This window comes from Bidens hawaiensis, unplaced genomic scaffold (genome assembly GCF_021521415.1).
Source record: "Bidens hawaiensis isolate Kalapana, Puna unplaced genomic scaffold, B.hawaiensis_p1.1 tig00001792_1, whole genome shotgun sequence".
Taxonomy (NCBI): Eukaryota; Viridiplantae; Streptophyta; class Magnoliopsida; order Asterales; family Asteraceae; genus Bidens; species Bidens hawaiensis.
Window position 1 is genome coordinate 1,554,615 of NW_027491100.1, and position 15,957 is coordinate 1,570,571.

The 15,957-nt window shown below is 34.0% G+C and overlaps 1 protein-coding gene across 1 annotated transcript; it reads left to right on the plus strand.

Annotated features, from left to right (window-relative positions):
• Positions 1–4,182: 4,182 nt before the first annotated feature.
• Positions 4,183–5,198, plus strand: LOC143597434 (uncharacterized). The gene has a single exon (XM_077075943.1). The coding sequence runs from the start codon at positions 4,313–4,315 to the stop codon at positions 5,027–5,029; it is 717 nt and encodes a 238-aa protein (XP_076932058.1). The 5' UTR covers positions 4,183–4,312; the 3' UTR covers positions 5,030–5,198.
• Positions 5,199–15,957: the final 10,759 nt, after the last annotated feature.

Sequence of the window (15,957 nt, forward strand, 5' to 3'; positions counted from 1 at the left end):
CGTATGTAAAACTTGGTGCAATACCAACTTGAAGGACCCGAATGTTAATACGAAAAGTATAAGGGTGGTACGGAAGATCTCAAGGGGTGGTTTGGTGGAGATCCAAAGTTCAGGGATCAAGTTGAATAACTTGGTGTCATAGTTATATTTTATTTATTATTAAATAAATTAAAAGTTTAGTTTGATTGTGTTTCCTAGTATGAGTAGGATTAGAATTGTGGGTGTTATACCCATCAAAGTTTTAATTTAGAGAGTAGAAAGAGTACAAAGTATTTTTGTTCTTGTTTTATATTAATGAAAAGAGTCACAAAAACGTTTTATACAAAATCGCGTTTGGTGTTCTTGATTCACTTGTCTAAGGTTTAACAGCGTAGCCTCAGGCTCTTCAAAGCGTTTTCCTTGTTCCCCTCGTGCGCGTGTTGCGTTGTATAGCCAAGCTAGTTATATACACAAATAAGTTTCTTTCTTCATGTATGAACTTAGGCTCCCTCTGGAAGATGGGTTTCAAATTTGCAAGGTGACCCAGGACTGTGGCTAATCATACTAGCTAGCCAATATTTTTGTTTTACCAACAAGGAGCTCACTGTTTTGTTTATCGTTACTCAGGTGAGTACTTCGAATGTCACCCGTATTGAATTCCTCTCATCCAAGCACGCTTAACATTGTGTAGTTCTCCTTTCAAGCAGGCTGGGTTGGGCCGGGTAACGCATCACAACGGGCTTGAGTCGATACAAGCCATTAAATAACATTATAATCTGGTTCATGCTAAAATGGATTCAACCATGATAAATTCATATTGAAACGGTTCGCTTTTAAAAAAGAAGTGTTTGACATTTCTAAGTCCCCGTGATGTGTTTATTCTTTAATGTGTTGATTTGTGTTATGTTTTATGTTTAAGGCGTTAAGTACTCAAATAAGTAAAATTAAAAAGGTATTTTGCAAACTAAAGGCACCCGTATATCCTGAAATAAGTATTATTTTTTCTTATATAGTATAAAAAAAATTGTTGCTTTGCAAACTGACACAGTCTTTTAATGGTATTACATACATAGGTTAAACTCTATTAAAGTATTCTTTAAAGAAAAATACATGAAGAGCACAACTTTTTGTAGGTTGTTTAACTAATAACTAACGTTTTTATATTTGGAGAATATAATTAAAAGGTAAAGAGAAGGTAAACCATGGACACTATTTTATATTGATGGTGTGTTTATCAAAAACTATCCCAAGCTTATTAAGGTAGTTCACGGGTATTAGGGTAGAACGAGTTTTAAGCCGGAACATAGTTCGGGTCAAAACGGGTTTGGGATGAAACTGTATAGGGTCGAAAACAGGGTTTGGATCAAAACGAGTTTTGTGTTGGAATGTGAATGCTTCAAGAGTATGATGAATGGTATATTCGAAAGGGAAACTATATTGTTCTTTATATTCTAGAGATAAAAATAATATACTATATTGGTCTTTATATTCTAGAGATAAAAATAATATAAATTGTGAGATGTGAATGCTCTAAAGGAAACTCGAGATATAGGATTAGTAAGCTATCAAACAACAAGCATATGGTAAAAGAATAATAGTAGCACATAAATTATCAAAGAGAAAATAAAAGAAGGTGAAGCACAAATGCCACAAGCCCCTAAGACGACGCCACACAAGCGTCTAAGACAACTCTATAGTACATGCCGTAAAAATCCCTAATCTTATTCCTACGTTTCCACCAATATATCTATTCTCGACCATGTCTTTAAAGAAGTGTAACTCTTAACAAATTTCCTAATCCGCCCATCATTTTCAGTTTTGGTTTGCCTATATTTTTTCTCCCCTTCACACAAAAAGTTTCAATGGCTCTAACAAACAATGGTAATTCATATTAATAAAATAACGTTTATCAGACTATATACATTAAAAATAAGTTAAACGCTATAATAGAACAACAGAAACAATCAAAGAAGTATTATATAAAAAAACAGAAATTAATACAAAGATTAATTACACAACAAATTCTAGTTCATAATTTGCCTATATACTTTAAATACGGACTATGATCAAATTTGGAGCTATTTTTTAATGACGTTTTAATTTTCTTTGTCACCGCGAGATTTGAACACTTACCGTATAGAAAGACAAAGCATTATGTTAATATATTAATATCACTAGGTCAAAGGCTCTAATTTGATAGCTATTTTAACTAGATCGAGGATAATCATGTAGTATCAATCATAATTAATATAAATATTAGATAACATAATGTGTCAATGTTTAAATTAGTTATGTATTAAACGTTATATTTATATTATTCGATCAACATTATTTTGTCCAATTTATTTGTTGCATCATTTGTTTGCATTATTATACAACATCCAACAGCCAGGTTGGTGGCGTACGTATTTCACATGGATACGGATGTAGGGATAGTAAGAGACTAACAGTTGATAATTTCAACTTATTCGTATTATAAAAAGTTCGATTCAAATTATACAAAACCAATTATTGTAAATCAATTTATAATATAAGATTAATTATTAGTCGTTTAATAACGTAGTCTTAATACCAAATACCATATTGTAGCGTCCACGTCTAATGATCAATAGAATAATATAAGATTATTATTATCATTTTGAGCAACCAACAAACAACATTATTATGTACATCTAGCAAGAAGCTACACAAATCAATACAAACACGTCAAGCGCCACCACAACAACAAAACCTCCCAAACAAACCCAAACACCCAACCAAAGAACCTCATCACACCCGGAATTTACACTAATCTTCTTACGAGAAACCACTTTTTCTAGCCCTATTTTTGATCCAATTAAGAAAAGTTAGCATCTTTATTTTCTTAAACAAGCTTGAAATGAGGATTGGGTACCCCAAGTGAACCAATGCATTAGCCATTACTTAATACACTTAAGAAAGAAATATAGTATAGTAATATACGTACTTGAATATATAGTATTTGGATATTCTAAATGGAAAATCACAGGAATAAACACTCTCACCTACAAAATTCACAAAATGAATATTGACTTTCAGCCTCAGGCAAAATAAACATACCAAAATAGTCAATCAGGGACATGACTAATACAAAAACAACCGATCAAAATAACAAATGTGTAAAGACAAGGCAAAGTCTTAGTCATCGATTAAAAACGGGAGCTAAGCCTTAGCCAGCAGATAAAATTTAGGTGGCTTTTATAAATGCATTGATTTGATTTTCTATCCATGAGCTAGCTAGGTCATAGTTGATGGCGCAGGCGTAGAGAGGCAAACGGCGTACGTACGCGGGCACAAGGTTTGATCTAAAGCATCACCATTTAAACCAATTAACGCCACCCGCATTACTTTCTTATTACTTACTTTTAATTCTTTCTTTTTTTTGTCAACCTAAATATTATCTTAACTAAATTGAGTAAGCTAGTGAAACCATAAAACTGGTTGTTGTGAGGATGCAAAAGGGGCGTTAAAGCTGAGGTGACACAGGCTACACCACGTCGTTGTAACGTTGTAAGGCCAACGTTAACTCAATAACTAGCGATATGGAATGAGTAGGTTGGTTAAAACCTACTGTCAATATACTAACAACCAATCAGTTTTTATTTATTTATTTTTAATTTTCATCACCAACCATAACTAGCTTGTTAACCAATAACACGTTAATTAATGAGTATGTTAGTTAAAGCTCACTGTCTACGTGACAGTGAGTCAATGACGTGACGCTTTAACTTATTACCCAACCACAACGACCAACCTTACAATTACATACCATACTGAACCTCACTACCTATCGGCATTACGTGACTTGGCCATTTCTATTTTACCGTGGCTCCGCCAACAAAAGTAGCTCAAAAGCACCCCCTCTCTCCTTATGATCTCCTCCCCTCTCATAAATCCGTTCTAGACATATTCAATTTTTTCTCTCTCCTACACGTAAACTTTAAAACACAAAGAAAAACCATGCTAACTCTTAGATACGGGAAATTGAAATAGAATTAAACCACCGCTGTCGTAATTTATGGTTTAACATGTGCACAGATATATATCACATGCACTCGTGCATCGGTGCATGAATATACGAGCAGACAAACTTAGCCAATCCAGCTGTCTCCATTTTCGTATACTTTCGTACCTTCTTCCTTTCATATCTTAAATCATATCCAATATTATTATATTCTAAACAACATAATATGAGGTTAAAGCAACTCCTATATATACATGACACAAAACACCATCTATTCAAATCATCAGCATCATACTAAGCCTTAAACAAGTTCAAGATTTGTATCTTAACATCCTATCATCATCATCAACCATGTCAACCTTGAACTTCTTCTGTCTAAAAGACTTGCATGATTCCACAAACGACTTGCTCCATTCACCTCAACTCAAATCCACTCTCTCGCGACACCAACAAGGCCAAACACGTCTCCAAATCGTGTCCGAGTCGTCATTGAAGATGCTAGACTCTTGTGGGAGGACCAAAGACATACTCTTTCTCGTCAAAACTCATATCCAAGACCTCCAATCCACGTTTCACCGAATCACTCTCGGTGAAACATCTTCAACCGAAAAGAAATTTTCGGTGTATCATCACCATAGAAAGGATCTGAAGAAACAGATGTTAAAACGGCTAAAATCGCTTAAAATGACAAAGAACACGAGTACGAGCAACGGGAATGATGATGATGATGTAGATAACTTGATGGTTGTAACAAATGTGTTGGGTGAAGTTAGGGAAACCATAATATCGCTACTGGATTCGCTTATGTTACTTATGTCCATGCCAAACCCTAACCCTAAGGCCAGGAACTCAATGAATAATAATGGGTTTGGCCAAGTGAAGGCTAAGTTTATGAGGATGAATAGTCTGAGCCCGTGGGAGAAGTGTGACGCACACGCGGTTCGATGTGCGATAGAGCGGTTGGAGGCTGTGGAGAGTGCTGTGGAAGATTTGGAGGTTGAACTGGAATGCATCTTCAAGAGATTGATTAAAACTAGGGTTTTGCTACTCAACATCCTTTCAAGTTAAGAGAGGTGTTACACGTAGTTGTCCTTCCTTTTATTCATTTTGTTCTTTGATAAAATAGATTATGATTTCAGATGCTTGGGACATTACTTTGTCTTACATAAATGAGAGACTAGATCTAACTTTTGATACGGGTGTGAAAAAAGATTTGAATCCGAAAACGAACTTGATATATCCGAAACTTCAGATTCGGATATAGGATTTGTAAAAAAATTCGGATATAGATCCAAACATATTTTTTTAAAATAATCAAAACAATAAATAATAATAACTTTATTTAAACTTTAGGCTTTAGGTTTGTGCGTCGTGGACTCTAATTCGTACTTTACGAGTTGTGAACCCTACTTTTGAATTATTTTTTTTAAATTTTAAATATCAAAATATTTTAATTATTTTTCAGATATCCGTTTTAATATCCGAATATGAAACTTTCGGATGTTTAAATTTGAACTGCCCAAACTTTTTACATGATGTCAAGTAAGTTGCAAGATCATGTGCCACCAAGAGAATATATGGCAATGATATGAATCCATGTTAATCATGTATACAAAAGATATATATATATAGCCGATAATGTTTTGGTTGATTTGGCCAAATAGCGAAAATGAGAAAATATTCAAACACAAGGAGAGCTCGTTGACAAAGTTAGTGAATGACATTATTGTTTTCGTTGAATTAAACATAGAAGTAAAAGGACGAATGCGGATCGTGGTGCAAATTTGATTTTGTGAATTTCTCGTTATAGTTTATAATTTTGTCTTTTGTTTTCTAATTTTGTTCTCGTACGTTTGTATTTTGGGCGTCTTGCTACTCGCTTGAGTGTCCGTTTTTTTATTTTTTATTTACTTTTTAATATACTGACCTATAAAAAAAATGTATAAAAAAGATAATAATTGAACCTTCACGGCTCCAGTTTGTTAAACCACCCAATGCTAATATATAATTCAAAAGCAAAATGTCTAGAATAGCTATTTTGACCATGAAAATAAAATAGTATGATTTATGACACTTCAAAAATAGTTATTTTTAGATTTGATGGTCCGGTGCCTACATAACAGAGCCTAAGCCATGACGATCCGGCACACCATGGAACCAACACATCCCGTCACGTCGCGAGCCGGGACATGTGTAATGTGTTCCATCTAACAAGCTATGTGATAAATCCAAAATTTTATAAGGTTGAACCGTTTGTTGATTTACGAAAGATGATTTACATCAAAAAATTGTTTATTTTATTTATTCATGGTTCTGATTTCTGAAATCATTGTCAACAAGATGTGCACTTTGTCAACCACTGTCGGAGGTTCAGAAACACAAGAATCGTTTAGAATAGGACATGGGATCAATGGTGACAAACAGAAATCTTAGAAACTAAATTAAGTTCTTATGTTGCAATTATTGTTTGTTTTATTCTACGTTACATTTTTTTCCAGGGTGGGAATGCACCCTTCTAATTTTTACCCATTGTATTTAAAAGTTTAAACATCACCCAACCATAATCTGTTAACTCATTTCCACCTAACACTGTAAATACTGTTCAAAAGAGTTGTGGTAGTGTTCCTAAAATATCGGAACATCTTTTCAAATTTTAACCCATAACTAATCATTAACATCGACTTCTTATCCAGTTGTGAACATAAAACCCAACCAGATGGACTTAGAGGTGCACAAATCGGTTAACCGGTTAACTTATAACCGCTTTTTTGCTAACCGGTTTTTTTTTGGCGGGCAATAACTGGTTTTACCGGTTTTTCGGTTAGGGTAGTAACCGGTTTTGACCAGCTGGAGAAGGGGTTTTGACGGTTAGGCCGGACCGGTTAAATGGTTAATAACCGGTTTTTTATAAAATAATACTTAAAAAAACCAGTTAACCGGTTAATAACCGGTTTTGAAATCAAATATACAAACCGGTTACTAACCGACGGTTATGATCGGTTAGTAACCGGTTAGGACTGGACCGGTTACTAACCTGTTACAAAATCGGTTAGAAACCAGTTAACCGGTTATGATGTGCACCTCTAGATGGACTTGTGGAGGTGTTCTCGATAGGGCCTCCTTCACTCCTTAGGGTTTATAATTGATTAGTTGTTGACTAAGTTATTCATAATTAGTTATTGACTAACTTAATCATAAAGGAGTATCAACTACCATTTGTTATTGTTGGGCCTAAATGATCCTAAGGCATCATCATTTGCCATAATTGAACACTATTGAATTATTGATCCTAGTTGGTCAACAAACCTTAAATGACACTCAATAACAACAATTAAACATGAACACCCTAATTCACTATCACCGAGACTAATTTTTTAAACGTCAAAGATCATTAAAATTACAAGCCAACGAAGCCCCTTAAAAAAGTATCTAAACGACAAAATAAAAAAAACATTAACAAAATTGAAAATGGAAATTGCACAATTTCTCCAATTCTAAATTTGGCATTTGCTCGTTTTTTATCCAAAGAAAAGTGTTGGGCCTCGTATTTTCTATTTATTGGGTTAGGCTTATGTATTTGATAGCTCGTTAAATGCATTAATTATTGTTAGCTCTTGTTTAAATTTTTTACTGGGCCTTAGGCCATTATCTTGTAAAGCCCAAAGGACAGGCCCATTTGGACCCAAATATATGGAACCTAGGTGTATGAGTGCCCTATAAAAGGGACACAATTAACCCATGCATTTAAGAACCTTTTGCATTTTCTCTCTCTAAGCTAGATCTTTCCCTCTCTACGTGTATTACATGATTCGAGCTGAGATCTGAGTGTTAGTGATTTTCGTTCACTATCAACACGGATCGATCAGAAACATTGTTGGGAGATCCATCTGGAAAACTACAATTGGTATTAGAGGTTGACAAAACTTTTGGGATTTTTGGATTTTTCATTTCGGGTATTAATCAAGTCTTTTGTTATTTTTGACTTTAGATTTGTAATAGACGCGGGTTTTAGGGTGTTTTAGATCTTGGTTTTATTGAGCTTGGGGACAACAGGTTTGTAGCTAGTCAGACTGCGTTAACGTCGATATTGGGCAAGGTTGCAAAGAACACGAGAAAACTTGTTTACAAAATTAGCACATGTTTCTTCCTTTTGCCTGTGTTGTAGGCCCCTTCCATTCAAGGGTTTATAATTTCTTAGTTGTAACATCACGAAAATTTCAGACCAAAAATGCCAAATTTCAAAGTCTAAGGACTAAAAGAGAAAAATTCTGGTTTCTTGTTTGGTCGCGATACGCGACGTCACAGAAGATAAGCTCATTGCGTATCGCGAAGGGCCTGTTTACAAAACCCAAGAAAATGGGCGGTGGCGATACCGACAGCCAAAACACCAACGTTATCACGTATCTCGATGACGTGGTCTGACAGTGTGACACGTGTCCCACCACGTGTCACATGGTGGCATCATGTCCTGCCACGTGCCACCACGTGGCACCGTGTCTGCCACGTGGCGAAGCTAGTGGTGAGTCATCAACCCTAGGTCGCGATACGCGAGGGGCTTTTCATCAACCATCGCGTATCGCGATGGGTTCGTTATTCAGCCTAAAAATAGGAGCCTTAAGCCCTCATTTTCATCACACCAATTCACACACTCTCTCTAAATTACTTTCTCTCTCTAGAAAATAACATCTCATTACCTCGATAAACGTGCCACCGACCCACCTCGTTTTCCGTGACCATAAAACTCCGACATTTTACCTCGTAATATGTGCCATTAAACCGATGATACCTCAAAATACCGACGACACGACATTCTACCTCGAATTACGTGCCGACCTGAGACGAACCGACGACCCGCCTCGAAGTACGCGCTGACCCGAGGAACCAACGACCCGCCTCGAAGTGCGTGCCGGCGAGACTTGAAGACTGGCGTGACTCGATTTGCATGCCAAGGAGGTGTTGATCAACATTTAATTAGATTTGTAAAAAAGATGATGGATTTTGATGATATACGATATTGGATTTTCAATTTTGCAGGGTTGTACTATGGGCTTTTTGAGTGGTACGATATTGTTAAAGTGTTGCATCTTTTAAGGGTATATGTCACATAAATACACACTTTAAATATACATTTCAACAATAACAAACATGCATATCACAATTATAATCTTGATACAAAACATGAGCTAAAGTGTGTTTTTACTTTGAATGTTTTAGGGCTTGCCACCTGATAAAACAAGCGTTTGATGAAGCTATCTCTGAGCTTGATTCCCACAGTGAGGAATCATACAAAGATACCACTCTAATTATGCAACTCCTAAGGGACAACCTCGCTTTGTGGACTTCTGACATTCCAGAGGATGAAGGTAAATATTGTAGTAATGTTTGAATTAACTAATATAGTTGTTTTCTACCTTTTTAAATCATTATTGTGTTATGAATTTACATAAGACCAAAAATTGGAGATTACCAAATGTGGGGCTGGAGATGCAGAGGTTAGCAATTCATAATCATCATGCTCTGTTCAATAACGCCATTGATTATGAATGTTGTTAACTTTTTTGTTGTTACTAAGATGTTCCATTTTTTTTACTCTCTTTTGTTCATTTACTTGTAATGAAGCCTACCCAAACTACCTACAAATTTACAAGTTCAGTTTTTTGACCAAAACTATTTTCAACAGCTTGGGTTGAATTCAAACCCATTTTGTTAAAATCATTGGCATGAAAATGTATGGCAATGGTAGTATGGAAGCATGTTTATATTGTTAGCTTCTTTTGTTTTTACTTTTGATACCATTTTTGAACAATATGTATTGTGTATCATCTGCAGAATCTTGAGCTGGATTTGAGCATATGTTACATGATAATCAAACTGGTCTGGACCTCCTGGTGTATTACAAAAAGCCCGATTTATGAAAGCTGGTTACTTTGTTGCAGGAATTTTGTATGGCCAGTTTTGATGGCAAATTTGGCCAGCATTAGAGATGAAGAGAAATATATGCATATGACTTTACGGTATATATTTAACGATTTTGTTACTATTGATTGGTATTATTAGTATTGAAATGATATAACAGGTCGGCTCATTAATATTTACTCTAGGATGGAAAGCTAATACCACATATCAAGTCATAGGAGGTCCCCGAAACTAATGTCGAGCCAGTTTAGGTGGTGGTTACAAAGAGCCTTAAAGAGATTGTTTTGGATTCTGAAAATAATGGTAAGTTTATACTTGGTTTTACATTTACACATATTAAAATTTGGCCTATTGATTTAACTGTTTTAAACTTGGTTTTACACTTACACATATAAATCTTTGGCCTATTGACTTAACTGTTTTAAACTTGGTTTTACAGTTCTACTAGAGGTCTATGCACTATGGTGTGGATGTTGCAACAAGAACTTGAAGCCTTTAAGAAGGTGCTAATCAGGTACAACTACCACCTAATATTTTTTTTGCGGTTACAAATTTTGATACGAAATAATATAAAAATATAACTTTTTTATAATGTTAACTTTTAATTAAAAAGTTAAACAAAAAAAAGATATTTTTTTTGTTTGTAATTTTTTCATAATAACTTTTTAGACGTTGTTTGTTACTAAACAATTTCATATTAGTTTAAAAAATTCAATGTATTAAACAAAATATCTCTAAATTTGGGTTTCAACAAATTAAAAATAAGTCACAAAATTTGACTAATTCAATGTATTTGTTGATTTGGGGTTCAACTAATCTACAAATACCAATAATCCCAATTTTAACTCTTAATCAATGTATTTACTTCTATCTGTCAATAAAGTTAAAAATCTCAATTTTAACTCTTCAATTTTTTTTCGAAATAATTTCCTATCAACAGATTCAACGTATTTGTTGATTTGGGTTTCAACTAATCTACAAATACAACTAAAATTTTTGGGTCAAAAAAATGTGTAATATTAATTAACTTAGAGTTTTATATGAAAGATATCTTTACTTTTTTAAATTAATTTATATAACAACCGATTTTCCTTATTTACTATTTCAAATAATCAATACTATATTTCATAATATTGTAATATTTCTAATAAAATTGGGTTTTTTTTCATATTAGAAACTCATTTTAACCAAAAATAAAGATGTTTTTTTGATAGAAACTCATTCTTAACTAGAAAGAAGGCTTATGTAATGGTACTCGACTACAGATTATATCTTTAGGTACTCGTGTAGTTGAAGCCAAAATTATTTCTGGAACTAACATTGGTCATAGAGTTTTGATTCATAGATCGCCACTGACTCCATCAGACAACAAAATAGCCTACAAGTTTCAAAGACGACAATTTCCTCTTGCAGTATGTTTCGCGCTGACGATAAACAAAAGCCAAGGTCAATCGTTATCAAGGGTAGGTTTGTACGTACTTAAAAGAACCCGTGTTCTCACATGGACAACTATATGTCACCTTGTCAAGAGTTACAAGCAGGAGTGGGCTAAAGGTTATGATTCTTGATAAACAAGGTAATTTGACCAATACAACAACAAATGTTGTGTACAAGGAAATTTTTTCTTATTTATAAAATACTTGTGTAATGTTTTTTTTATAATTCTTGTAATTTTAATGTAATTTGTAATTATATTAACAATATATGACAACTGTGTTCTTGATTGTATTTTGCTTAATATTTAAATATTAAAATTTTCATTAACTGCCCATGTAATACACGGGTCTCAAACTAGTATATATATATATATATATATAGAAGTATACATTTTGGAAACGTAGATTTTAGAAAGGAAAACATATCGAACTAAAGGATAAGAGATATATGATTTGGACTATAGGCTCAAACATATTATAAAAGAAAAATGAAAAGATAAAGTAGAAAATAGTTATAGTTAATAATATTATTTAAGTTATTATTCTTAAGTAATAAGAAAAGAAAAGTATACGTTTCTTAATGAAGAAGAAACGTAAAGATTAAGAAAAAGAAAAATAAGTTAAACTAGGAGTTTTAACTTGTAAAAGAAAAGAAAAGAAATGATATTTTAAACTAAAGGTTTAAAATAAAGAAAATATGTTTTGAACTAAAGGTTCATAAAGAAATTAAAATCGAGGTTAAGATGTTACAAAAGAGACTAGAGGTCTTAAGCCGGATTGTATATCCGACTAACAAAAAGTTATACTCGTACTATAGGTGCGAGATAACAAAGAAGAGGGAAAGACCCTCGGACGGTGTATTGAAGCCGATCCAAATCGAAAAGGTGAATACGCCCCAAACTTTTAAACTTGTTTTCAAACGAGTCAAACATGTTATGTGAAAAGGATTTACATGAGACTACGTGTCTCTAAAACATTTATAAACAAAAGTAAGATCCTATCCCTCAGGCTGTCGTGTACGTTTGTCTGGATCCTTACATATGTGGTAGTACGCGGTGTGCGCATCGCACCACACCTGGTCGTAGTACGCTTTCTTGCGGGGAGCACGACCATGTGGATACGAACGGTACTTAACTAAGTTGAACGCTGCAGTGTTTACTAGGGTACTTAGGTAGAGACTTGAGTTTGTAAATAGTATTATAACTTTGTTATTCCTAAGCCAAGATGGGTCGAGGCTTGCGTAAACCTCGAGGGGTAACAAAGTAAAAGAAAATATATTTAGCGTCAGCGTATTCACCAGCATATAGCTGACGTATTTTCTAACATTTCAGGAAAAGTAAAGTATCAAGAATTAGAGCCATTCATGAAGTGGATGTTCGCAAGGTAGAGATGACTAATTGTTTTAATTATTAAAAAGATTATAAACAATATGATTTATAAAATCAAACGAGGATATTTATTATCTGAAAAGTTTTTTTTAAATAAATTAAATATTATAACAAAATAAAGATTTATTAATAAAATGTTTTAAAAGATATATTAATATTTTATTATAAATAAGGCTTTATAAATAAATTAATATTTCAAAATATTAATACTTTTTAAAGACTTCTGCTAAACTTTGATACATTTACAAAACAGGTATCAATTGTTGGTCACACACCTAGGCCGTAAGTCGGGGTGTGACATTAGTTGTTTACTAAGTTACTCTTAATTAATTAGTTATTCAATCACTCATTAATCATGATAAATGAGTATCAACTACCCTAATTTCTTATTGTTGGGCCTAAATGATCCTAAGGTATCATCTTTTAGCCATAACTGAACAACATTGATCCTAGTTGGTCAACAAACCTTAAATGGCATTCAATAACAGGAATTAAGTATGAACAACCCTAATTCACTATCATCGGCACTAATTTTTAAAACCTCAAAAAATATTAAAATTATAAGCCAGTGAAGCCCCTAAAGAGGATCTAGACGACATATACAAAAACCATTACAAAGAAAATTAAAAAACTGAAATGGAAATTGCACAATTTCTTCAATTCTAAGTTTGGCATTTGCTCGTTTTTATCCAATGAATAGTGTGGGCCTCGTATTGTTATTTTATTGTGTAGGCTTATGCGTTTGAGTCCCAACTTGTACTGGCATCGCAATAATTCATGTTAACAGGCACTGCTTTGCAACCAAGAGTTCAAAACCAAGCAAGATTCCAAAATAAGCTTTGAGAACTGAACCGGAAAAGTGGGTCTTGAACAAAGATTTCCCTGATCAAACTGTAACAATTGGACCTGCTATCTCCGAGATAGTGCGGACTTTCTTGAAACAGTTATTATCATAGAATGTCGATGTTTTCGCATGGCAACCTGCGGACATGTCGAGTGTCCTGCGGAACATTGCGGAACATAAACTAAGGGTAAACCCGTTGTTTGCGCCAATTGTTCAAAAAAACGTAAGATGGGTCCGAAACAAACAAAAGCAATGAATGAACAAGTCCAGGACCTCTTGCAGGCAGGAATCATTCGTCCAATTCGTTACCAAACTTGGGTCGCCAACCCAGTTATCGTCCCCAAAAGCAAGGGGGCATGGCGAATGTGTATCGATTTCAAGAACCTAAATAAAGCATGTCCCAATGATTGTTATCCTTTACCCGAAATAGATCTCAAAGTTGATGTTGTGGCACCATTCAAATTCAAGTGCTTATTGGATGCTTACAAAGGCTACCATCAGATCCGCATGGCAGCGGGTGATGAGGACAAAACAGCATTTCGTACCGATCAAGGCACCTTTTGTTACAAAATGATGCCTTTCGGACTAAAAAATGTGGGAGCCACGTATCAACGATTGATGGACACAGCATTTAAAGGACAAATTGGTCGAAACTTAGAGGTGTATATGGACGATCTTGTAATCAAATTTGTTGAGGAAGATCAGATGCTGAGAGATATTGAAAAGACTGTCGAAACATTGAAAGGTATTAACATGAAGCTAAATCCAGCTAAGTGTTCATTCGGAATAGAAGAGGGAAAATTTCTGGGAGTGATTGTCACGGATGCGGGCTTCAAAGCTAATCCAGACAAAGTTCAAGCTATAGCCCGCATGCCTTCCCCGTCCTCCCTCAAGGAAGTTCAGACACTCAATGGGCGTTTGGTTGCTTTGAATTGATTCTTGGCAAACCATGCAGCCAAATCTCACCCATTTATCTCAACACTAAGAAATTGCCTTAAGAAAGCATATTTCAATTGGACTGCGGAAGCAGAACAAGCTTTTTTGGAGGTTAAAAAAATGTTTGATGGAGCTGCCCACGTTAACAGCACCCTGTGTCCTCCTGACAGATCGAAAGAATATTCAAACACCGATCTACTACGTCAGCAGAACATTATCGGACCCGGAAACAAGATACTCCATGCTTGAAAAACTTGTTTTAGCACCGGTCTATGCTGCCCGATGCCTCCGCAGATACTTTCAAGGGCACCCCATCAATGTTTTCACCGGATACAAGCTCAAAAATGTTCTCAGTAAGCCCGAATTATCTGGCCGACTGGCCAAATGGGCCATCGAACTAGGTGAACATGCAATAGAATACAAACCTAGGCCAGCAATCAAAGGGTTGGTGTTGGCGGACTTCGTGACAGAAGTTGGGGACTTCGAATAAACATATAGGTGTAGTATTATATACTAGCTTTAGAAACCCGTGTATTACACGGGATAAATTAATATATAAATTATAATAAATAATTTAATATTTAATACAAATAAAAAAATATAATTCAGTCTCTTTATATTATGTAAAAAAATGTATTTCAAATAGTCATTTTATGTCATCAAATAAATATATTTGAATTTTAAATCATGAATGAATTGTTCTGCCGTCGATATACAATAATGAAGCAACGTCACTGGAAACAACATTTAAAACACTGAGACCTTTCGATGTGAAAGATATAGCTAAAGTCTTTCACAAAAATGTTATACATTCCATACCTTGCCAAAGACAAAAAAGATACCAGATTTTCCTTTTTGAACAGCTTTCATGTTGTCCTTATAAACACGATGTTGTTTAACTATCACAATAGTCTTATAATAAATATAAAAATGGAAAACTTTTCTATGATTTTTAAGATTGAATATTTTTAAAAAAAAATTTTAAAAAATTATTATAGTTTTCTTTAATACGAAGATGTCTCAAAAATTGTATGTTAATGTACTATTTAAACATAAACTCTTTTAATATATTTCTTTATATTAAGTATGTTTAGAAAATATAATTTATGGCATTAATACCAATTAATATGGTATGTTTAATTTATAATTAATACTATATTTAGAACCGATATTTTTTTTCTTTTCCATCAAAAGAAAGAAGTGATTTTGGAGAGAATTTGATAATGAGAAATAACCTTAGAATGACATATGTCTAGAATTATTTTTTTTATTAGTATAGGTAGATTTATATGTATATATATGTGTATATAGTATAAAATATATCTAATTATGTTAGTGTAAAGGCATATATGAAGACTTTGGTTATGTTGTTTTGTTAGGCAAACATGAAGCCTTCGGATTCTAGCCGCAATGCAAGTATGAAGACGGTTGTTTCAGGCTGCAAGAATAAAAGTTATTGCTTGAAAAATGTATTTT